The sequence below is a fragment of the Engraulis encrasicolus genome, chromosome 14, assembly GCF_034702125.1.
Source record: "Engraulis encrasicolus isolate BLACKSEA-1 chromosome 14, IST_EnEncr_1.0, whole genome shotgun sequence".
Lineage (NCBI taxonomy): Eukaryota > Metazoa > Chordata > Actinopteri > Clupeiformes > Engraulidae > Engraulis > Engraulis encrasicolus.
In genome coordinates, this window is record NC_085870.1 from 2,273,148 (window position 1) to 2,299,194 (window position 26,047).

The following is a 26,047-nucleotide window of genomic DNA, read 5'->3' on the forward strand; positions in this document are numbered from 1 at the left end:
TTTCCCCAGGATCTTCTAGAAGTTTACTTGAACACTCTACTGCTCCCATAGAAGTCTGTGTTAAAAACCTTGCAAAGTCCTTATGACATCATAATGAGAACTCAAAATGTGGGCAAAATTCTAATCACATATTTGTGATGGTACTCGTCACAGGGTTAAATTATACTGTAGGGTTGGGCATGTGCAGCAGAGCATGTTTTAGTATTATTTTACAGACATGGTTGCACTTGATATACAGGGGTTGGACAAAATAACTGAGACACCTGTCATTTTAGTATGGGAAGTTTCATGGCTCAAGTGGACCAGCCTTTTGGCCAATCTTCATTAATTGCACATTGCACCAGTTAAGTGAAGTGTGAAGGTTCAATTAGCAAGGTAAGAGCATAGTTTTGATCAAAATTTTGCAATGCACACAACGTTATGGGTGACATATCAGAGTTCAAAAAGGAGAAATTCTTTGTGCGCGTGCGTGTAACTGTTGCATCTTTGACCGAGACACCAAGTCTTTGTGATGTATCAAGAGCCACGGTATCCAAGATAATGTCTGCATACCAACAAGAAGAACGAACCACATCCAACAGGACTAACTGTGGATGCAAGAGGAAGCTGTCGGAAAGGGATGTTTGGGTGAAATGACAGGTGTCTCAGTTATTTTGTCCAACCCCTGTATTTTGCCAACACACAGTGTTACAGTTATCACTGAGTGGGAAAATGTTGGCCTGCACAAAATATACTTTATTTAGTTAACCCATTAATGCCTAAGGCACCTGCAAAAAAGGGTGCTGAATGCCTGAGCCCTTTTTAGGAAAAGCAGCCCTCAGCCTATAAAAACCTAAATATCTCAGCTTCTGAAGCACATAAAAATATGCACTAAGTTGCATTTAAACGCTAAAACCCTCATCTTTCATTAGAATGTGTTAATTCATCTCAAACAAACAGAGATTTTTGATAAAGTTGTCTCAAATCTCATGAGCCTGAATGTTGCGTAATGCAGCTCCAGGCGCCAGGGCCAATGTTGTGCAACGCAACATCAGGCATCAATGGGTTAAAACATACATTTGGATGGCCTGTATCATCATAAGGCATATGACTGCACTGTTTGACATTGTCTGATGTCTGCACTAGTGGCGTCAACAATTATCGATTCGGCGATGCAATCCAATGCGGGGCATGGACGATCCAGAATCGATCCGGCAATTTTTTTAAGTTTCAATTACTTCCATGGATATTACGCCCCGGCCCACAGTTTGGGAATCAATGCCTTAGAGCAGGGGTGTCAAATCTGGCCCGCGGAGTCATTTTATTTGGCCCGCGAGATCATTTCAAATGTGTATTACAGTTGGCCCTCATACATCATTAATGTATAGTGTACCAAGACTTGAACATGAAATTTGGTGTGTCACAGAAGTATTAGTGGGCCCAGGCCAATGACACAGCTCACACTCCTATACAATACAACATGTGCCAGTGTGTATGAGACTTATCTATGAGTATTAAGTATGTGCCTGCACGATTTTAGTTCATTTATTAAAAATAATGTTTGAGTTCAAGTCAAGTCAAGTCAAGTAGGTTTTATTGTCAATTTCTTTACATGCACTGGTCATACAAAGAATTTGAAATTACATTTCTTGCTTTCCCATACAGACATAGACTAAATCTAGGTAAGGACATAGACAGTATAGACATAGACAGTACTTATACATGGACTTAAGACAGTATGGACATAGACAGTGCTCATACAGACATTTAAAGTGCAAGACTGGACAACAGAAGACTTGTAGAGGACATACATTAAGAGGTATTGTTGTGCTTTTGTGCTTTTCCTAAAAAGTCCTTTATAGCGTTCTGACATGGTAACGCTATAAAGGACTTTTTAGTTCGGCCCGCGACATCGTTCCATATTCCGATTTTGGCCCTCAGTCAGTTTGAGTTTGACAACCCTGCTTTAGAGCATTTGGCTATTTGAACAAGTGTGGGTGACTGTGACAAAGGCTTTCCCTTTATTACCACAGTGAAAGAGGGGTGAGTAAGCCCTGAGCCATGCTGCTGGGGCCTAGACAGCCGCATCCCAATTCAACCCCCTGATTATCACTTAAAAATGGCAACGGCTGATTCAACGTCATCAGTGCTGAGAAGACAGCGGGCCTCATTGTGTGTAAAAAAGAAAAAAAAAAGAAAAACTGACACGTCAGCGTTTCCTTTCATGCTGCTGAAGAGCGGTGGGGCTTAGGTTCAAAAGCCCCCCCCCAAGAGAAGAGCAGTGGGGCTTAGGTTCAAAAGCTCCCCAAGTAACTATCCCAACACTGTGGCACTCCCAAACCTACTGAAAGAAAACAAAGCATTAAGCAAGGCTCGGCTCTTTTATCAGCAAAGACGACTGAAGCCTTCGTGGAAACCCGTTATATAAGTTTTGCTTTCATTAGTCAGAGTGACTCTGCTGAAATGGCCGCAACACACCTGCCATTGAGAGGTATGCAAAAAACACCTGGGTAGGCCTATACACAAATTGAAATTCGATTCACTTATCCTAACCAGAACTATAACAAACAGGCATTTTTTATTTACTTTATAGGCCTGGCATAAGAGAGGATCTGACTGAAGCATTCAAGTCCAACAGCATCTTCAAACTATCTGCGGAAGAGAGGGATACACATTACAAGCCCATCCGGGATAAGGGGCAAACAATGTGACTATTGACTGTAGTCTAGATCAGTGTTTCCCAACCTTTTTTGTCTTGTGTACCCCCAAGCCTTTTCGTTGTGCCATGAGTACCCCCTAAGTTAAGTTCTATATCGCTTTCTCCATCCCAATGTAACTAAGCTCCATAAATTAGATTAAAATTTCATTTTTCCAAGTACCCCCTGCAGTGTGCTCGCGTACCCCTAGTGGTACACGTACCCCTGGTTGGGAAACACTGGTCTAGATGATTCACTTTTGAGTATAAATGTCGCTAGTACTTCACTGCACTGCACTTGACTACACTGTAACACTGGTCAATCTTTAGGGCACTGGTCAATCTTTTAGGGCAGTGGTTCTTAACCTGGGGTGCGGGCACCCCCTGGGGGTGCGCCACAGATTTCAGGGGGTGCGTTCAGGAAAAAAGGTTAAGAACCACTGCTTTAGGGCACTGGAATCCATGCGCTCTACAGCAAGTCCCCTTATCACAACACTTTGCACCACGTTGGTTTACTGTGTCATTTATTGTGGATTGGAGGTTTTCTTCTTGCAACATTATATTAAATAGCTCAGACATGGTTTTTCTAAAGTGCATGAGTTGACAATGATTTTTAGTCAACTTTGTCAAAAGACCAATTCGCATGTTTAAGATGAAAACCACTGTTAATGCTGCCTTCATCGATTATTTCAGCAAACTACATACACTTTATACAACACAAACTTTTAATAAGTATAACAGTGGAGGGGTAGAGAGAGCAGACCTTGTAGACTTGTAGGACGAGGACAGGGACAACAGAGCAGGCATTTCAACATTGGAATGAATGAAAAGACCAACACTGGGAAACTTGGTTAATGGTTGAAAAAACCCTTCTCAATGACGTCAACATTCAAGTGCCAAGTATTTTCCCCATTTTCTATAAAATTTGTTCTAGAAATATATATATAATATATACGGGCACAGTAGTATATACAGAATGTATTTTTAAGTGATGAAAAATGACAATTGTTCAGTAAATGTTTGCCTACCGGTATTTCAGGAAAGCAGCCGTTAAGCTTATGTTATGTAACTAACCAGCCGAGGGGCAATTTCAACCTACTCCCCCTACTGTAGCCTAATTTCATGAGTTCTGTAGACTGCCTGTACAAGTAGACCTACATGCAACGAGGCACAGAGAGAGACACCTCCATTGGGTTAGACACAAGAGTGAAAAATGAGAAAAGGTCGCACCATGCAATGCATAGGTTTCTTTTATTCCTTTTATTACTGTAATAAAGGAAACCTATGCATGGTGCGACCTTTTTTCATTTTTCAGTTTTACAATATTTTGGTCAGCACCCTTAAAAGAAGAGAAAAACTGTTGGGTGACGCCTGCTCCAACCTTTATGAACTTTGTGAGACACAAGAGGCCATAAGAATGAGTGAAAATGCCACGTCAATCAGCAGAAACCAGGACAGCATTCCGGTGTCCATCAGATGTCTTTGTGCAGTACGAGTCTTCTAGGGAGGTAGGCCGGCCGCCTATTGTGTTTCTGCTGTCCTTGGATAACACATCTTAAACAAATACAACCTCACTCATTGTTGGCTGCTTCCCAACGGTAATTTTCACAGGTCATTGCAGATTAATAATTTATTGACAGCCATGGTGACACTGGTTTAAAAAATAGGTAACACTTTACTTGACACGAGCGTCATAAGTATGTCATTACAGTGTCATGGCACAGTTATGAACGTCACGTGTCATGAACATTATGTCAAACATTGACATTCGGTTATGGCAAAGTTGTCTTGACATGCTAATGATATGCTTATGAAACCGGCGTCAAGTAAAGTGTTACCAAAAAAGAAGTGTCCCAAATGAGATGCAAAATCACAATGATCCCTTCCAAACCCCTGCACTGTGACAAATGACCCATTAACCAACACATTATTAAGGAACAGTTTTATAGGAGAATTTGTACACTTATTTCAAAGCATGTTGTGCGAGGGACCATGGCGAGATGTTCAACCTCTACAGGTACTGCACAAAATGACAATCAGTGTCAATAACAAAATACTTTTTTTCCCTTCCACAAAAGGTAGCCCTGTATGATAATGATGATAATAATAATAACTAGATTGCATTTCCTCACAGAAAATGCTGGAGTATGCTTGCCCGTCTTGCATTCGTTGCCCTTCATGCATGCCTTGCCTTTCATGCATGAATTGCCCTTCATGCATATGCTGCCCTTCATGCATACACAACATACAGCTAACCATCTGTACATGCAATAACTTCCTGTTTGGTATGTATCATATTGGCAAAAACACATTTTCACTAACTGTAGTGCCCCCCAGTGGCCGTATTGCACTGAATTTGGTAGGTACCCTCTGGGTGTACTGGTGATCATATGTGAGAAATTTCGTTAAGATCTGTCGAGGCGTTGCTGAGATATGAGCTAACTTCCTGTTTGGACGGTGCGTTTGTCTTTGTTGTCAATTTTGATTGGCTGCTGTGCGCCGATGCTTTCAGCTATTGGTCTGTAAATTTCAGCATAGGTGCAAAATAGTCCAATGGTGGTCTGATAGAAATTGAAGGACGAGCAGACAAAAATTGTGGGCGGAGCTTCATTTTTATTGATTTTTGAATATTTCAAAATGGCGGGAAATCCATGATTGTAAATATGACATCATAGTAAGCGTTGGATTCGGGTTGACCCAAGGATTTCAGCAATACCAAGCGTTTGATTAATTGAAGTCAATACGGGCTAATATCGTCAAAAACACATTTTTGCTTATTATAGCGCCCCCTAGTGGCGCATTTGCACGAAAATCGTTACGTGTCCTTTAAAGATAGTGCTGATTATGTGTATGAAATTGGGTTGTGATACAAGTTGTCGTTGCCGAGATATGAGCTCACTTCCTGTTTGGCGTCTTCGCCGTCAAATTTGATTGGCTCCTGTTTGAAGACGGTTTCATCAATCGTTCCAGGACTTTTAGGGTAGATGTATCTCAGTCTGAAGATGCCATGTGTAAAATTTCGGGACGATCGGACAAAAAATGTGGGCGGGGCGTCATTTTTAGTGATTTTCACAAAATTCAAAATGGCGGAAAAACTTTCCAGGCGGAAAATGACGTCATAGGGTGCATTGGATTCGGCTTGGCCCAAGGATTCCAGGGATACCAAGTTTTTGAAATTCTGACCAACGGTTCAAAAGTTACAGCATGTAATGTACTTGCAACTTTGACCTGCTGGTGGCGCTACAGAGTTTGAGGTACCCCTGTGAAAAATACAAAACCTGGTCGTCTTATCAAGCCGAACGTTTCGGTCTTTGAACGGATTTTCTACCTTGAGCGGTTCTTCAAAACGAATGGTTCGTAGACGGAAGGAGAAAATTAATATTAAAAAGAAACGGGAAACGGGTCGAATAACAATAGTATGCTTGCCGCATGGCAAGCATACTAATAATAATAATAATAATAATAATAATAATAATAGTATTTGTATATCTCACTGTATCATACAAGGCATGTAACTCAAATGCTTGACAAATGGGAAAAAACATCATTGTTAGAGGTGGATTTAAAAGGAGCGGTAGAGAGGAGAGGCAGAAATAGCAGGAAGGCAGAGGTAGAAGAGATAGATAAGAGATTGTAGAGACATAGGTCAACGTAGGTTAGGACCAGGATTCTTAGGTCCATAGTGGCTGGGTCTAGCGTAAGTCATAGATAGTCCCGCTGAATTTGGGCGCTCAGATGTGGCCCCTGGTGGCATCAGGGGTGAGGAAAAGATCCCTTTCGCTTGATTCATAGTTTGTAGGGGGGAAAAGCTCAATGAGGTCTGAGAAAGAAAAAAAAAAGACCTATGTGAAGTTGGCACCCCATACTGTATGTTGAAAATATGGATAAAAGATTACTGATTTGTTTGTGCACGATTGCAGGCAAAATGAGCGCTTGTGCACAAACCCTAACTTGGTGACCTTAGGTTACTCAGCACCCTATTAACATCTAAATGACTTGAAAATGGTTGGAATCGTTTGTGCCTGATCTGTGCACAATTGAGCAGGCAATGTGAAGTTTTTTGCACGAAACAAATTTTCCTTTTAATTTTTAGGTATAGGTATATAATAGGTAACGCAGCACCCCATCAACATTTAAATGACACAAAAATACTTGGAATGGTTTGAGCTTTGTTTGTGCTTGCTTCTGTGGGTAAAAGTAACGTTTGTGCACGAACCATTTGAAGGCCCCATGTTGTTTTGTTTGTTTTTGTTATTTCATCGTGCAAAAACAAATCAAAACACTTTTATTGATATTTGCAACATATGGGGTGCCAACTTCACACAGGTCTTCATGAGAGCGTTCCCCACATGCTAAGGACACGTGTTGTACGAGACACAATGTGTAACAGAATAAAATAGGCCGATATTAAGAAGGGCAATTTTTACGATGTCGCCAAAGTCCATTCTCTGCAATGCTTGAATAGATAAATATCAAAGCACTAATAATAAACCAAACATAATTGTTGCACGAAAGATGAAAAGCAGGTCAGACATACAGACAAGAATCTCTAACTCAGGGGTTCCCAACCTTTTCCAACTTGGGGCCCACTCGAAATTGACACAAATGTTCGGGGCCCACCTCTGAGCCGATTACGAATAAAACTCACATAAATCAGCAGCAACACACACCAAAATGTGATTATAATTTTAGAACATTATTTCCAGGCCCACTTGGTATACCATCAGGGCCCAACAGTGGGCCCCGGCCCATAGGTTGAAAATCACTGCTCTAACTGTAATGTGATGAGTTCTGTAGACTGCCTAATCAAGTAGACCTACATGCAATGAGGCACAGAGACACGAGAGGTCAAATTTAAGGTTGAAATGTTAGTGCTGTTTGGTTTGGTTTGGTTAAAGTGGCATTCCATCAGTTCTGGAAATAAGCTTATTTCTCACCTCCCATGGAGTTAAATAATACGAGTTTTATCTTCCTCCTGACGTTCCAGTCTGGCGATAATACAAGAGACGTTCTTAATTAGAATAGGGAATCTTTGATTGAGATCATCATTGAATCGTATGGGACCAGACAGCACTTACTAGGGAACAGCTGATCTTATTTGCAGTAATGCTGGAATGTTCCTTAAAACAAGACAACATGACATTGCAAAAAGTTTAGGGAAGAAAGTTTCCAACACGTTGCCGCAACACAACTTTCGCAAATACAGCAAAACACTCTTGCCGTGTGACAGATCACTTTCGAAATCAGTGAAAATGCTGTGTCAATCAGCAGAAACCGCTTTGGCATTCCTTCCTGTGTCTGTCAAATGTCATTGTGCTGTATGCTACTATGTTTTGTTGTCCTTAGATAACACGTTTGGGAAAACAACAAAAATACAACCTCACTCATTGTTGGCTGCTTCCCAAAGGTAATTTTCACAGATCAAAGTAGACCATTACTGATTAATAATTTATTTGACAGTCATGATGACACTGGTAAAAATCAGTGTCCCAAATGGTACAAGTTCACAATTATTCCTTCCAAACCCCTGCACTGTGAAAAAGGACCCATCAGCCAACACATTATTAAGGAACACACTTTTATAAGAGATTTTTTTTTTTTTTACATGTATTACAAAGCATGTTGTTTAAGTATCCACAGAGAGATGTTCAACCTCCACCTCAACCAAAATGACGGTGTCAGTAATAAAATACTTTTTTTTTTCTCCCACAAAAGGCAGCCCTTCATGTGTGCTCCCCCGCGCATGAGTGTTGAAAAATGCTGAGGGCATGTGTTGCACCAGACACCATTTTTAGACTACAGTGTGTAACAGAATAAAATAGGGCAAGATTAAGAAAGGTCATTTTTTATAATGTTGCCAAAGTCCATTCTCTACAATGCCTGATTAATAACAGAGCGATAATTATAAACCAAACACCATTGTTGTGCAAAAACAAAAAAACAACAACAACAAAAACAGGTCAGTCACACACACATGCATCCATGAACAAATGACATACTCACAAAGTAAAACAAGCAGAAAGACAGACAAATAAATACAGTAAAACATTCAACCACCAGGTAAAGCCAAGTGCTGTTATCAAGTTGTGTTCAGCCCACAGCACTTCAAAAGTATCTTTAGCTACATACAGGTCATACAGCAGTTGGGTCAAAGACGTGTAAAATGGCATTGTCATTCAGTGTAACGAATACCTTCTGCTGACTGTAACTGTAAAAAACATGACCCTTTTTTTTTAATTTATTGTTACAGGGAATTCATGAAAGCCTCGGCTGTCATCTATTCACTTGAAACAATTTAAAAATCATGTTTTTTTGCAGTTACAGTCGGCGGAAGGTGTCCGTAACACTGAATGACAGACGTATTTGACCCAGTTACAGAAAAAACTTTACCAGCGCAGCCACAACACAGCCCTGATGTTATTGGGCCAGGCTGACAGAACGCTGCTACAGTGACACCTGAAAGGTCCTCCAAGGACCTCCAGAAAAGTTGGGTGGCAAAAGTTCTCGGAGGAATCCAAAACAGTTCTGGGAAAAAACCCAACGCGGAATCGTTGGGAGTTCTTCCACGATGGCAATCGAAGGTTCCTCACAGAAGCTTTGGCTTCCTGGGTTCTCTCTGAGGAACCTTAAAATAAAACCTTTAGGGTTCTCCCAAGAACCAATTTGTCAAATATGGATTCCTCAGAAAACTTTTCGGGGTTTCTTCCACAGCGGTGGAAAACTGGAGATTGTTGAAGGAACTTTTTTTTCTTTTTTCTTTTTTTGCTGTGTATTGTCAAAATGGGGATAAAGTCGTGGAAAGACCATTTAACGACCGTTACAGCACATCCCGTTCACACGTTGCCTCAGGCATTAGCATCCAAATAGCTTACAGCATATCAAGTATCTCACCCTACTTGGCCACCATCCACTCCCCTCATCTCATCTCGTGTTTATCAACAAGAGAGCTTTGGCATTTTTATGACCTTGTAAACTGCACTTTGGAAGAATGGCCCCAACCTTGTAGTAGCCTAGTAGATAGATGGATGACATAAATAGAGACTCTGATTATGTACTTCCATTGTAACTACCCGCTCCTCCTCCTCCTCCTCCTCTTTCCCAACACAATCTCGTTCCCGTATTGTCAGGGGACATAAACCAGGTGCCGGAGTTGGAGGGTGGAAAAAACCCAACACAAACGAGCCGCTCCACTGGTGGAGGGCTTGAGCGCGGCGCGTGGCGGCAGTCAGACTCATCTCTTAATTGGCGTCATGAGGTCACTGGGCTAAAGACGGCAACAGCACCTGGTGTGGCGGCGCTCCACATTCCGTCTTGGCTGTTGTGATTCCAGAACTTTACCACCACACTCCATAGCCCATAGATCTATTCTTCCGAAACAGTTCTGGTGTACATATTTTTCTTTACTTTTGAGAGCAAAAAAACCCAAAACAAACAAATCAGTGCATTCAGTAAGACATGAAAGGAACATAAAATGAGTTTCCCAGATGCTCAACAATTATTATAAGGCAGAAAACATTCAGGCAGCAATACCTTAAACATGGAGGGGGAAAGGGGTTATAATCAGGATGTTACAATAATTTAGGGAAAATTAAACATTTGTGCAGATAAATCTAGTGCTATGCGAGCTAACATTTTCCAATTCCCAATATAGTGGCTGTGTTAACGTATAGATACATGCATACGTCTCATCTCCTATTCAAAACAGGCCCCTCAAAAAATGTAGGCCACAAAATTCCATTCAGTTTGGCAGGGTGTGATGTCTGGAAGAGACACAGAAAACATCAGAGAGCAAGTATGCGCCACAGCGCCACAGTCCAGGTATGTGGCACACATTTCTCACGTCCTCCGCTGCTAATACTGTGTCATTTCCGCATACACATAGCTCCCTCTAGCGAAAAACGTGGGGAACTGCAGCTGCCTTGCCAGGATAGGATTCCAGTCTTACAGTAGCAGGATAAAGAAATGCAAAAGAAAAGAAAACAAAAACAATTACGCCATTAAGATGTTTCCTTAACATTCCAGAAGATCATTATTTTGAGGAGCAAGGCACAATGGCAGCCCCGCCCCCTGCGTGCACACCTTCAAGCCATGATTCCGGCAGCAGACATCTTCTCTTCTCAGCAGAGAATTTTGGTCCGTGTGAGTAAAACTCCCTTTTGAAAAAAAGGGCCAGACAAAAACAAAAAAATAAGACGAGGTAAAAAAATCTTCCTGGGTAGACAGGTGAGGGGTTTGTGCGAGTGAGTCCGCCAGCTTTTTCCCCCTCAGCCCTGTCTGGAGTCCTACTACTGGGTCAAAGACGTCCAAAATGGAATTGTCCTTCAGTGTAACGGATACCTTCTGCTGACCGTAACTGTAAAAAAACATGACTCTTTTTATTTATTTATTTTTCCAGTGAATTCATGAAAGCCTCGGCTGTCATCCATTCACTTGAAACAATTTAAAAATCTTGGTTTTTTTACAGTTACAGTCAGCAGAAGGTATCCGTTACACTGAATGACAATTCCTTTTTGGACGTCTTTGACGCTACGGTACCTTGGGGCCTACTTCAGGACCAGGGTGGCCTCTCCGCCATCTTTCCTCTTCAGGTACAGCCCGTGGCTCAGGTGGTGCTCCCGTCGCAGGTACGCATAGAAGTAATCCGACACCAGCAGAATCTGAGACCAAGGGACACACACACACACACACACACACACAGAAACAAGCGATGAATAACACGCGCACGCGCAAAAAAACGCACACACGCTATCCTGCAGCCTCGGACACCAGCAAAGGTACAAACACACTGATGAATAACCACACGCACACGCACACGCGCACGCGCACACACGTACACACACACACACACACACACACACACACACACACACAGAGACAATCCTGCAGCCTCTACAGTAAAGGCCTCATTGTGTGTGTCCGACCGATACAAAAAGGTTGCAACCCGAGCACAGGACACTACTAAAGCTTTAATCTGCTGCTGCGGCTCTACACAGCTGAAATTGGTGCAAACTTGCTGCGGAAGTGTTTGTGTGCGAAACTCAAATCGACCCGATTAATAATTGATGGCGTTTGTCACACGGCAACCTTTGCGCACCCTGTTAAAACACATGCAAGAAATGCAAAAAACAAAGAAACAAAAGGTGAAAAAAAACAAACACAACTTAATAGTGCAAGTTTTCAAAGTTGTACTGTATTTCGGGATAGTGATTTATTGTGCAAAGTTGAGAGCGTCTCGCCATGGAGTGAGTTTAAAAGGAAGTGTCCTCCTGTTCGTTTCCTATTTTGGGCAACCATACACCTCAGTGTGGCATCATATTTTCCAGAGGAACTTATTGTGTCAGAGTACATTAATTCCTGAGGAACCGCACGGGCACGGCATAAAGGTGCCGTTATGCTTGCTGTGAGCTGTAAATTACGCGCGTCACCATGAGCAACCGATTGCACTGCTTGCTTCAAAAGCAGTTGACCAAGACGCAAAATACTGGCGGTATCCAGGGGGCAGAGAGCACGCAGCATTGGGATGCGGAAATTGGGAACACAGATGGCAAGGAAAACAACATAACAAAAAGAGGGGTTTCCCTGGGCAAGGAAAGAATACTGCTACTACTCCTGTATGTGCATGCTCCTTTTTCAAAGTGCAACAAGGAAGTATGATCACAAATGTTTGAAATGTCGGACAAACTCAATGAGACGCTCTTAAAAGTTGCTGCCATTGTCGTTTTCATATCAAGCACACGCGTGGAACTGCGCAGTCTTTCTTACGATCGCCCCCAGCGAGTTTGAAGATATTGCACCTGACGCACGCATTTGGCTGCCGTGTCCAACGCTCGCGAAATTGACATTAAATATGCATGTTAACGCGTTCATGAACGAATCGTGCACGCACCCGCATATCCTGCAGCAAGCATACCAGCACCTTAATCCTGCCCCCATCACTCATCATGGCAAAGTCTACAACAACTACCTAACTCCACTTCAAGTAAACCGCAAAGACAAAACACAGCACAGCCTACATTTCTCACACCTTTTGTAGATAAGTGACAAGGAAAATGTCAAACGAGTTGACCAGGAATTTAGAGAAGGGATAATTTGATTCACAAAGGACACAAGCAGAATTCTGCCTGGCGGGGGGGCGCTGTGGCGCAGCGCGCTAAGCCCCCCACATTTGGGCTTGCATGCCCACGGGGATAAAATAACCTTATGTCTACAATACCATACATGACACCTGAAGGCAGTCTATTCGCACATTTGAGACTCAGTGTAGATCTTCCCTGCCGTGGCCAACCGGTAGGGCACTCGCCTGCAATGCGGCTGACCCGGGTTCGATTCCCGGCCCGAGTCCTTTGCCAACACCTCCCCCATCTCTCTCCCAATTCGCTTCCTGTCCAACTCTCACACCGTCCTATCAAATAAAGTCGATGTGGGGGGCCTTGTCATGGTACAGTTTGGGAACCCCTGTGTTCATTAGTCCAAAAAAACCTAAGAAAAAAAAAACCATACACGTCGTTGCACACACACACACGCACGCACACGCACGCACGCACGCGCACGCACGCGCACGCACGCGCACGCACGCACACACACGCACACACACGCACACACACGCACACACACGCACACACACACACACACACACACACACACACACACACACAGGAATTGCTAAGCAACATGGATGTTTTGAAACAGTTGTTCACGCAACTGTAATCATCATAATTATTTGACTTGTGAATACTGGGGTGCATTTCTCAAAACCATAGTTGCTAATTTCATTAGCAACTTTGTTGTTTTCAATGCAATTTCCCATTGGCAACTACCGAAGTTGCTAACTGCTAACAACTACGCTTTCAAGAAAATGCAACGGGAAATTGCATTGCAACCAACAAAGTGGCTAACATAGTTAGCAACTTCGCTTTCGAGAAATGCACCCCTGATGTCCATACAGCAGCATACGGTACCTGTGCCACGTTGAAGAGCAGCGTAATGGCGTAGTAGAAGTTTGAGTTGGCGCTGCCGGCGTAGATCCAGAGGTGCCAGAGCACGGGGAAGAGGGCGGAGCACGCCAGCAGCACGCAGCACACCAGGAAGATGTTACGCAGGACTGAGGAGGAGACGGACATGAAGATGGAGATTAGGGCTCGACCGATACAGGTTTTTTAATGGACGATGCGATACAGATTTTTTTTTTCATCACCCTTGGCCGATATCCGATTTCTGATACCCGATATTTTTTGGGGGCGATATGGGTTAAAAAAAATGACAAATATTCAAGGTCTCAAGTTAAAAATAAACATGATCAAATTGTAAATGCATGGCCATAGAAAATTAGAAATCAATAGAATTTGGTTCAAATTGGGCAGGAATTTGTGCTTCCAGGCGGGTTTTGAACATATTTTTGGTCTCATCTGGCAACCCTGGACACAGCATGCTTCGTGGCATTACTCTGACTCTTATTCTTTTTTTAACAGCTCAACAGCTTCGGGGTTAACGGAGCGTAACTCCTTTACATAACAAACATTACTTACAGGGTTTTTTACAGAATCGGCTTGGGAACTGAACAACAAGGTCAGATGGACACCAAGTCACCCTCATGATCACAATGCTACAAATCCTTAACATGGAAAACATGTTAATATGGGCTCAATGACACATGTGGAGCAAACGCCAACACAAAACACATGCAAATCCTATGGGGCCTATACTACAAAAGCTGGTTCAGGAGTAAACCTGGTTAAGTTAGGAGGTAAATCACCTAATAGAAGAGCCTTGAGTCCTCATTTTATACTAAAGGGCACCTATGGACTATCCATTTAATGATTAGCATGTTTACCACTCCCTGTAGGTTAAAGGTACACTGTGCAGGAAATGGTCAAAAAAGGTACTGCAACTATGCTGCTCATTGAAACTGGGCTGCCTATTGCCAAATTTGATCTTTACATGAAAGTTTACTAAGTAATACATTTTCTAGTATGGTCCAAGTGGAGTCATTTTTGCAAGTAGTAAGATCAGACCATCTCCCACCATCCACGTAGACGCATTACTCTTGGCTTTTGCCAGACTGATTGAATGAGTCAACAGTCGGCTTTTCGCCCAGGCTAGCTTGTGTCCAGAGGGCCATACATTACTTACATGTGTAGAGGTGGTTCCACATGGGCAGGAAGGCCATGTAGAGGGCGATGTCCCCCACCGTGGGGTAGGACTTGAAGATGGAGATGATGGCGATTTGCATGAACATCAGAAACACCGGGTGATTCCTGGGAGCGGATGGAAACACACACAACACAACACACAACACACAGTTTACTTCTTTATTTGTGCCCACAATTAAAAATTGAGTTTCCATAGACACAAATGTATCAGTTGCAAAGATACTCAGGCTCGAACTAGATAATGTAAATGTAAGACCAAACTCATTTTGTGAACACCGAGTGATTCCTGGGAGGGGATGGAAACACACACACACAACACACAAGCACACACAACACACAAGCACACACAACACACACACACAACAACAACAACAACCACACACAAAAATGTAAGACCAAACTAATTTTGTAACAAATGTGAACTGCAAAACCCACTGTAAACACTGTAAAACGTCACTGTGAAAGATATAATCCAATCTCCTAGCATGTGCCTAACTCATGGCATGTGCCTAACTCCTAGCATGTGCCGAACTCCTAGCATGTGCCGAACTCCTAGCATGTGCCGAACTCCTAGCATGTGCACTCTCTACTCTGCAGTCTCCACTCATCCAGCCACAGTATTGCCCCAGTTTGGAGGATAGACAGAGCATGGATCGATCATCAGAGCTCTCATGTTCAAGGCTGACATCCTAATGATTAACTAATGAACTGGCTGCCTGTGTTTAAATCGACCCAACCTACTGTAGATGGGGTCGGTCAGGACAAGCTAAAAATTGGGAAAATTGTGTCAGAGTTCAGCTACACTAACTAGGCAGTGGGAGAGCCCAAAGGTTCGGAACAGCAACGTGAGCCATGTGACCTTGGGGTCATTCCATGTCAATTCACATGATTCCCAAGAATCTCCCCAAGTGACCCTCTCCGATTTACCCGATATCTCACATACAGGTACCTTTTGATGTCAATTGAAAGAATACCAAGTATTAGCACCCTACGTCCAACGGTTGCGGAGATGAAGCCCTCAGAAGTTGGGGTGCCATGCCCACTTTTCCAGCTTTAAGGCTTAATATAGCCAAAAATAAATCAAGGCATGCTATTTGTAAATACATCATCTGGTAGACAGGGTCATATTGAGGGGCCATGGTGATTTTTAGGTCTGTATCTTCCTTCAAACTAAAAGAGGTGTCAAAATCTGCTTGCAAATTTTGTATGCAATTCACAGGCTTGAAAGGTGGGCATGGCACCCCAACTTTGGAGGGCTTCATCTCCGCAACCGTTAGACGTACAGTGCTAATACTTGGTATTCTTTCAATTTACATCAAAAGGTACCTATGAAATATGTGAGATATCGGGTAAATCGGAGAGGGTCATGTGAGGAAGGCGTGTGAATTGACATGGAATGACCTCTTGGCTTTTAGCCCTTTTCACCAGTATTTCAATGTGTAATATCAGCCTTACAGGATGCGGCAGAGAAAGGGCTTTGTTTGCTCAATGTCGCTTTTTTAAAGCAATACTGTGCCATTTTTGGAAATAAGCTCATAATATTACACCTCCCCTTGAGAGTTTTACATTTCTCTTGTACTTTCAATCGGTGTCTAAGTATGGCAGTGCAAATTGTACCTCCAAGCTGGCAAATAACATTGAACCCTATGAGACGGCTAGCTGGTCTCATAGGATTCAATGTTATTTGTTAGCTTGGAGGTAAAAAGGGAGGTAAAGCTCAATCATTTAACTCAAGGAGAGGTGTGCAATGAGCTTATTTCCAAAAATGGCACAGTATCGCTTTAAAAATCAAACAATCCTTGCACTGGCCCTGCCGTGGCCAAACGGTTGGGCACTCGTCTACCATGCGGCTGACCCGGGTTTGATTCCCGACCCGGGTTCGACTCCGGGCCTGGGTCCTTTGCAGGCCCTTCCCCGTCTCTCTCTCCCCACTCGCTTCCTGTCACCACCTTCACTGTCCTATCATAAATGAAAAAAAAAACAATCCTTGCACTGCTCCAGGAAAGAACCTGAAGTCATGCGCAACAAAAATATGGCCTAGGCTGATTCTAAATAAATAAAAAACACAACATGTCCCCTGGCAAAGCACTCACTTCAGTTTGATGGACAGAGGAACGGAGTAGAAGAAGACGTTGATCTGGAACACGCAGATGAAGAAAAGCCGAAAGTGCTCAAACATCTCAGCGAAGAAGTACCAGAAGAGGCCAATGTTTGGAGTGAGGTCTGGCACAGACAGACTGGAAAACAAGAGGAAGAGCACATGAGTACATATACAGGGCAGTCATGGGTGAGCGGTTAGGGCGTCAGACTTGCATCCCAGAGGTTGCCGGTTCGACTCCCGACCCGCCAGGTTGGTGGGGGGAGTAATCAACCAATGCTCTCCCCCATCCTCCTCCATGACTGAGGTACCCTGAGCATGGTACCGTCCCACCGCACTGCTCCCCATGGGGCGCCACTGAGGGCTGCCCCCTTGCACGGGTGAGGCATAAATGCAATTTCGTTGTGTGCAGTGTGCACTTGTGTGCTGTGGAGTGCTGTGTCACAATGACAATGGCTTTTACTTTTTTCACTTTCACAGTGGCCACACTAAAGGGCAGATTATGGTTCAGCAACGGCGCCCGTTGGTTCTGGTCGCTAACCACTGTTTATGTTTTAGATCTGCGCACAAGGTCTCATGTCGTTAGCCACATTTGTCTACATAGCTACAAGACTACAGCACAGTAGTCAGACTGCAGGCATTGTGCCGCGAGTGCTAAACTGATGCATTGTTTGTTTGTTTCTTACAAGTTTAGTCATTGTAGCTTCATTTATTTACACACACTAGAAAGAAAGCGATTATATTTCACAGAATATTGACAGTTTGGCTCTTGTAAACTACCAGAAAACTGTGCCGCCACGAGAACAAGGAAGTAGCGAGACAACCAATCACAGCGCCTTTTCTCTGCGACCTTCGCAACCGTTTGACGTGTAGTCAGGATTTTCTTGAGGCGCGCGACGACGGTTGCAGAGCCTCTGCGCGGGGCCGTGGTCGCGCACAGATGGTTGCAGAGGCTTTGCAACCGTCAGCGCCAATAAGTATAAATTGGCCTTAAGGGGGAAAAGTGCTACAACATGGTTAGTCTATGGGGAATTTTCTTGTTGTCGGGCTCAGTGTTTTTGAGTTGGAATGATGTCTCGATTTTTTGCTTTTGTTTTTCATGTTTAATTATTTCTGGTGGTATTTTATTTGTGGGTTTTAACATACTTACACTGACTGTACATACCTGAAACTAAATCTATGTGTTATGTAGTAAATTAATCTGAGCTTGTATGGACACTCACTCCCAGAGTGACAAAGTCGATTTTCAGTGTTCAAAAGGTCTCCCAACCAACAAGGGAAATAGGAACAACTACATGCAAGAGCATTGCACCATGCATTGCAATAACATGGGGACACACTAGGTATGCACTTTAAGTGTGTACTTCAATGATAACACTGTCTGTCTGTACAGTATTTGTTTGTTTCTTTCTTTTTTTGCCGTGTATGTCCAAGACGAATCTCCCTCGGGACGAATAAAACGAATCTTGAATGTTGAAAACAGCGTTGAGAAACACTTACATCAGGGGTTCCCAAGCTTTTTCAACTTGGGGCCCACTCGAAATTGTCAAAAATGTTCGGGGCCCACCTCTGACCCAATTAAAAATAAAACTCAAATAAATCAACAACAACACCACACACCAATATATGATTATTATTTTTGGAAAATGATTTCAAGGCCCACTTGGAATACCTTCAGGGCCCACCAGTGGGCCCTGGCCCATAGGTTGGGAATCACTGACTTACATGAAGCCATAGACGGAGGGGATGAAGTCCCAGGAGCTGAGCAGGAAGAAGGAGAGGCAGACGATGACCGACAGGCTCCCGAAGTACATGAAGGCGTACTGACCCGTGTAGAGCCAGAAGCTGGTCCTGCGCAGGTTCACTGGGATGTACAACCGCTGCAGACCAGAACAGAGAAATGGAGAGAGAGCAGTTAGGTTTTTCTTTTGCCTTAAGACATGTAAAAGTTTTTTTTATCTTTTACCTGACATGTTTCGACGGTCTTACTTCCGTCTTAATCAGAGGGTCGCTGTGATGTTGATGAGTGACGTGCTTTAAAAACAGCTGAGTTAAAGCATGTAACTCATCAACATCACAGTGACCCTCTGATGAAGACGGAAGTGTTAAAGTTAAACAGTTAGACATAATGAAATTAATACATAGGAGAGCAGTGTTACATTTTAATTACATTTCAATTACTAGGGCTGTAACAATATCGTATTAAATCAAGAAATCGCAATACTTAGACACGATACTGTACCGCAGTGCAAGAACTGCCTTTTTCCTCAATTAATAAATCCCTGAAACGATTTTTGCTAAGTTCAATGTCACTACTGGGAGTTTCTTTAAAGCAAAAACATGCAATATCAAGCCTTAACTCTGCACTGTAACTCCCTGAGAAACAAAAATGCCCCAGCCAAGTTGTGCACTCGTGTGCCTGGCTGTGAAGAAGTTGGTGGAAGATGAAGAGTGGTTTAGTAATGGCCCGTGTACATCAGGCGCTACCTACGCGACCCAGGTAGCGGTTTCGCCATGAATTTGCTTTATTCGCTCTGGACGCTGCACTGACATGTTTGATTCAGCTAATCACATAACGGCTCTGTCTTGACAGCCTGGAACATTCCTCGATATGAACGTTCCAATTGGTTTTCGCCGAACCGCGTCATAGCGTATTCACTTAAGATTAGCTTGAGTTTAATCGTCGCTCAAGAAGCTTCGCTCCTGGCGAATTCGCTCTGGTAGCTTTATTCGCCTTCCCTCCATAGACAAACAAGTACTTCCGCCGCGCTGATCGCTTAGTTTGCCTTCGATGTACGCGCGGCTTAAGACTGCAAGTACCAGTGTAGCCAGATGGAAAATGCTGAACTATCGGACCTAAAAATTATCATTTTCGTGGGGAAATTAAGCATAAGAACCAAATAGTTGTTTCAAGGCAACTAAATGAACTGAATGAAAACTCTGAAATGATCGTACATCATGTTTTTTTGATCGTACAGAGGACAAAAATGGACAAAATTATCATACAAATACAATAATTATTGTACATATGGCAACACTGGTTGTAAGCACTGACATACCTGCAGTAGGAAGAGCAGCGCCGGGGCAAACAAGGTGAGAGGGTAGATGGACTGGTATGTGGCCAGGGCCAAAAATATGGCACTCAACAAGGCACTTCCTGCAACGACAAAGAGGAAAGCCACACTTTAGACCTGCTGACTTAGACTTGGACTTCTTTATTGTCCATTAAACTTACATAAAATTGAAAATTTGCTTTGGTGGTGGCATAAGGACGCACAAGGACACACAAGACAAACACACATCACAGCCAACACAATAAAGAATATATATATATGTGTGTGTGTGTGTGTGTGTGTGTGTGTGTGTGTGTGTGTGTGTGTGTGTGTGTAGATAAAAGATAGATAGATAAATCCTGTGGAATAAAAATAAATCAATTACTCAATTAAAATTAAGAGACTATTCAATTTTACCATATTACTTACTGCTAGAGCAGCGAACAGAGCTTCCTATGCTGTATTACAAAGCACTGTGTCACTGTATAACATTTTAAAATGAACAAAGTACTACTGCTAAAATACTATTGAGGAGCACATAGAGCTTATCTACTCTCTGTTATTATAACCAGTTCTTTGTTAAGAATAGCCACAGCTAAGAGGGAGCTATGGGCGTCTTTCTCGCAAGAGCTGGAAATCTTGAACTTCATATGGCCTAAACACTTGGGGTTTTCTTTTGCCTTAAGACATGCAAACGTTTTTTATCCTTTACCTGACATTTCAACGGTGTTACTTCCATCTTCATCAGAGGGTCACTGTGATGTTGATGAGAGACGTGCTTTAAAAACATATACAATACAATAATGACAGGTTGGTCACACCTCCTGCTGTTAGAGTTGTCCTCTTAGGATGGTGGTCCAGGTGTGTGAGAGCATGTATGCCCCCTCATCCCTGTTCATGGTACTTGGGCTACGCTTTCTGATCTCCATAGACTCCTTAATCCAGCGATGGTATCTGTTGTTCTCTTGCATCATCAGCTGTTTTTAAAGCACGTCACTCATCAACATCACAGTGAACCTCTGATGAAGACGGAAGTAACACCGTCGAAACATGTCAGGTAAAGGATAAAAAAAACTTTTGCACTTTTGCTCACAAGAGAAATGAAACTTCACTTGTTTATTGACATTTTAAATAACGACTCCATAGGCGTCGCCATTATCATCAGACTTCGATTTGTTGAGGTGGGAGTAGTGCGCGAGTCCCCCCGACTTCGCTAGTTGGAGCTTCCACTTCAACTGGCGTTCCAGAGCATTTTTCGCATTTTTCGACCTCCTACTAGTTTGGACCGTGTCTGGAATGGGCCAATAGTGCAGTCCCTTACCTTTTACGGTACAAAGTATGAAGAGTGCGATGATGGCGTTGTTGAGCCCACACGTCGACTTTGCCACACATGAGAGGATGGTGAAGGGGCTCCATAGATAGCTGAGGAGATGAGGAGCAGTTTAATACACATGCCTTCAACTTTGACTTTTTTTTTGCACACCTCAGCTGGCAGGTGCGTCGGAGATGGCACCATGGGTCACTCAGCAACAACTTAAAGAGACTCCCGCACACTGACCATTTCGCTGTTCTTTCTTTAATAAACAACGTTTCGGTACTAGACCTTCATTGCCTGATGAAGGTCTAGTACCGAAACGTTGTTTATTAAATACACATTACCAGAAGCAAACACAATGCCGAGTCATGGGATGATCTGTTCATGAAACTTCATACAGTGGTGCTCATATGTTTACAAACCCCAGCAGAATATACGCTTTCTCTGCGATTTCTCACAAAATATGAAGGATTACGGTCCCAACTACCACAAACAATTTAGAGCGGTCCCTGATGTTAAACAGGGCCATATTCAGCATCAGAAACTAGGGGATGTAAACTTTTGAACAGGGTCATTTGGGTAGTTTGGGTTGTGATCATGCTTTTGAAAGAGTAAACACAGAAGATTGCTAATAAATATCTTGAGCCAGTCACTAGCAATGAGTGAAAAAAAGGTTTTGTGTAATCCTTCATATTTTGTGAGAAATCGCCAAGAAAGCGTATATTCAGCTGGGGTATGTAAACATATGAGCACCACTGTAGATTATTGTTTGCTAGTGTATATAAACTCTTACTTGGTCAAACTGCCTCATATGACCTGACGGATAATGGCTAAATGGTTACCACTGGATCAACAGTGCTCCCCCCCCATACAAAACAAAACAAGAATGGATATTGAAAGCACAGCTTAAATGTTTATAATACCCCTTTTGGAGATACAACAAACTACTACAACAGACAACTTGCTTCAGTACAGAATTCTAACCTCAGACTGAAACATTAACGATGATGAGCTGCTGCTAATACATAATACTGTACACATCTTCAAGCCAAAGAAAAGGATGTTCTTTCTCCAGCCCTTTCTTAACCTCTATTTATTACCAGGCTTGTATTCAGATACATGACTCATAAACCAACTTGCAAAAGTGACATTGACACATGGCTGGCTGACTTTTTACTCCATGGAAAAATGTATTTTAGGTATAGAATGACTACAGAACGTCATCACCGGTCACATTAAAGTAGAGCAATGTGGGGGGAAAAAATCTGTTCGGTGGCGTCATATCCTATTTCACAAAATCAGGTCATACACACTGGCAATATTATAACTTATCTGATCACCTTCTATTTTGATAAAGCAGCTGAGACGATGGAGCACGTGAGCTACTGAAATACGTGAGGCTCAAAGCACAAACAAAACCACTGCATGGAATGTTTACAGACATCTTATGACGTCACTTTAAAGCATGCACGCCACAAACCATAACATGAAGAGCATAAAACTGGCGTTATTACTCCTTTTATAAACACAACAGGGTGCAGGTGGACATTCCACTCCCATGGTCACAGTGTGCGCATTCCTTACATTACTTTCTCACACCCTCATCCAGAGACAGATTAAAAGTCATTAGCCTATTTATATGCCTATTTATATGCAGAAACAGCCTGGACTCTGGGTTAGAGTCTGGAGTCTGGAGCAATGTGGGTTAGATGACTGTCTAAAAGCCACTTCAGGCATGGATACGAATAGGGATGCACCGATACCGATACCAGTATCGGTATCGGCACCCGATACTGCTCGTACTCGTACTCGTCAAGCACTTGCCGATACCAGGAACGATACTGCTATTACACAAAACAATGCAAATTCTTTTCACGTTCTGTGGACTTGAAAGCAGCATGGAAAAAAGTGCCACCTCATACATTTACTAGCATTTAAATCTACATGGAAATGAACAATAAAAATATCACAAGTGGAAAAAAAAACAAGGCCATGCATTTGTTTTCATTGCATTTTGGTGGTAAAAGGTATCGGTATCGGTACTCGATATCGGCAAGTACACACATTAATGTACTCGTACTTGTATTGGTTTTCAAAAAAGTGGTATCGGTGCATCCCTAGATACCAATGTGGGACAGCATTGGTTTATTCACTCCCCCCAGCCAATGTTTACCAGTACTGCATGTACTCAAACCTGCCACCACGTCGACCACAATACCAGGGCTCAGATGCATTTCCTGTCTAAGGCTGACCACTAATAACCTTTTTCTCACGCAGATGGTTGTGAGCTCACGAAAATGCACGAGGGTCTGCGTGAGAAGCAGGTTAGACCACTAAGCAGTTGGGGGGAAAAAAACAAAGTTGGCAATCTGCGCCTTACGAAAGGTGTTTCACTTGATCACCCAGCCAAACATGCCCTTTCAGACGGCATAATCTACAGAAAGAGGTGCTACTTACAACATGGCCACTTTGAGAGGGATGTAGTACATCTCCTTTGGCGTGCGCATGAGCTCCAGGCAGTCATGTGGGTACTGATCGGCCTCCAGTGCATACTTCTGCTTCCTGAACTGCGAGTGGCATAAATAAATAGACAATAACATAATTGTGTCATTATTAGAAACCAGTAGTTTCAGTACAGAATTCACCCAGAGTACCAGTGAATTGAAAAGATGTATGGAGAATCGGGATGATGATGAAGCAACGATGGAAGGCTCGTCTGAGGACGACCTAGAGAATATTAATAATGATACAAAGTATTTCTGTTGCTGAAACAGATGAAAGTCTGCACATCCAACAAGCCTCTGACAGGGGAGCGGGAACACAATGAGAAGGAAGAAAGGAGTCGCACACTGGAGCTGAATGCAGAATCAAAAACTGTATTAAACAAAGCCGAAAAAAGTAAATAAAACCGACAGACAGGGGACAAACGTTTCGGGTCAAGCCCATCATCAGTGTTCCCAGTTTGAACAAACCTTCTTTTCGCCTGCTACGTGTCCCTAGCGCGAGGAAGGTCTGTCAACTGAAAGCCCGGCTATTAAATGTACACAAATATTTAAGTATGGCGACCATTTTCTCTCTTGTCTCTGATGTTTTGGGTCAATGAGAAATGTCAAAAGTGTCAATTGACCCAGAACACCATGTAAAAACAAAACAAGAGGAAGAAAAATATCCTGGTTTAAGCGGACTTTCATCTTTTATTTGACAAAGTATTTCTGTAACAAAAGGACTTCAATTGAGCAGTTTAGGTCTGTAAACTTACCACATTCTTATTGTAGTGTTGTACTGCCAAATACAGTGCCACTGCGGTGATGCAGTCTGCAATCTGCAATATAGAGGCAAATACTTTATCTTACATATTACAGAATCCGTACAAAGGTACAATACATGAAAACAACAAAAGGGTCAAAGACGTGCAAAATGGCATTGTCATTCCGTGTAACGGATGCCTTCTGCTGACTGTGACTGTAAAAAACATGACTCTTTTTATTTATTTATTGTTACAGGGAATTCATTGCTGTCATCCATGCACTTGAAACAATTTAAAAATCATGGGTTTTTTGATCCAAAAGTAGTGTAGACAACTTACTATGTATACGATCTCTGCATAGTCAACCATGAAGTGGAAGAAGTATATGATGAGAGGAGTCTCGTGGAAGACATCTCCTGAATAGGGCGACACGCCCAGGTCCAGTAGAGCCAGACCTTCCACAACTGGAAAACACACCCATACACAATTATTTACAGGTCTCAGTCTCAACAGAAGACAGTAGGCTACTACACCCAAGTGGCACACACAAACATTTGTACTGAAAATGATTTCACGAGACATTGCAGGAAGATTTAAAAAAAAAAAAAAAAAAAAAACTGCTACAAATGTAGCGGAACGATGAGACAAAGACAGAGCTGATGTTCCACTGTAATGAGGACTTTGCACTACAGGTCTAAACACCTCATTATGGCTTCTGATAAACATTAACAAACAACAATAGCGTCAGAAAAAAATACAGATTTCGGCATTTTACAACAGCAAATCGCAACCTTAACGCGTAGTAACACCACAGATATTTCAAGGAAGACTGTGCACCTTGCAAATATCTGCGTTCCACGACTAGGATAACTGAATTCACTCTAAAAACACCTACTGATCTAAATATCCAACTGTAGGGAAAGAAAATACGAAAGACCGGAACAAACCTGTCCTATTTGCCATTATAAAACAAACATGCCAATTAGGTGTTCAGTGTAGAGAGAAGCTTTTCCTGAAACTAGCTAACCATTGACGTCTAGGGATGACAGCTCAGGAGGAGCTTCTCGATGGTTGTTAGCTGAATTATGAAATATACAGGCTATTTCCACAAAGAAATCGACCACAAACCTCGCTTCCACGCATTTAACGGCGACACCACTTCAACCCTCTCCGAAATTACTTCAGCTAAACTCGATCTAAACAAAGCAGCTCTGATTGTTACAGCAACAATCAGCACTAGTGTTAAGGGAGCCGCCATCTTCGCCGACAGACTCCACCTGCGGATGTGACGCATCATGGGAAATTGATTCTTTTTTCTTTTTTAAAGAACTGCCCTGTGTGACCTACTCAGAGTCTCTGAATCAGAGAGTGCTGAATATCGTTTCTATATAGATTCTATTGTTAAAGAAATGCCCTAACTAGGCTTACTATACTGCCCTACAATTTCAGAACGCAGTATAATTCAAAATGCCAAACTGAGAAAAAAGGCTTTAAAGTTTCCTTTCTGTCCA

The 26,047-nt window shown here is 42.6% G+C and overlaps 1 protein-coding gene across 1 annotated transcript; it reads right to left on the reverse strand.

Moving 5' to 3' along the window:
• Window positions 1-7,944: 7,944 nt before the first annotated feature.
• pigu (phosphatidylinositol glycan anchor biosynthesis, class U) lies at window positions 7,945-25,798 on the reverse strand. The gene is made up of 12 exons (XM_063214791.1): window positions 25,665-25,798; window positions 24,876-25,000; window positions 24,549-24,611; window positions 23,747-23,856; window positions 21,296-21,396; window positions 19,981-20,078; window positions 18,647-18,801; window positions 16,917-17,060; window positions 14,804-14,928; window positions 13,633-13,775; window positions 11,210-11,331; window positions 7,945-10,827 (listed from the first exon to the last, which is right to left on the reverse strand). The coding sequence occupies exons 1-11, from the start codon at window positions 25,792-25,794 to the stop codon at window positions 11,218-11,220; spliced, it is 1,308 nt and encodes a 435-aa protein (XP_063070861.1). The 5' UTR covers window positions 25,795-25,798; the 3' UTR covers window positions 7,945-10,827; window positions 11,210-11,217.
• Window positions 25,799-26,047: the final 249 nt, after the last annotated feature.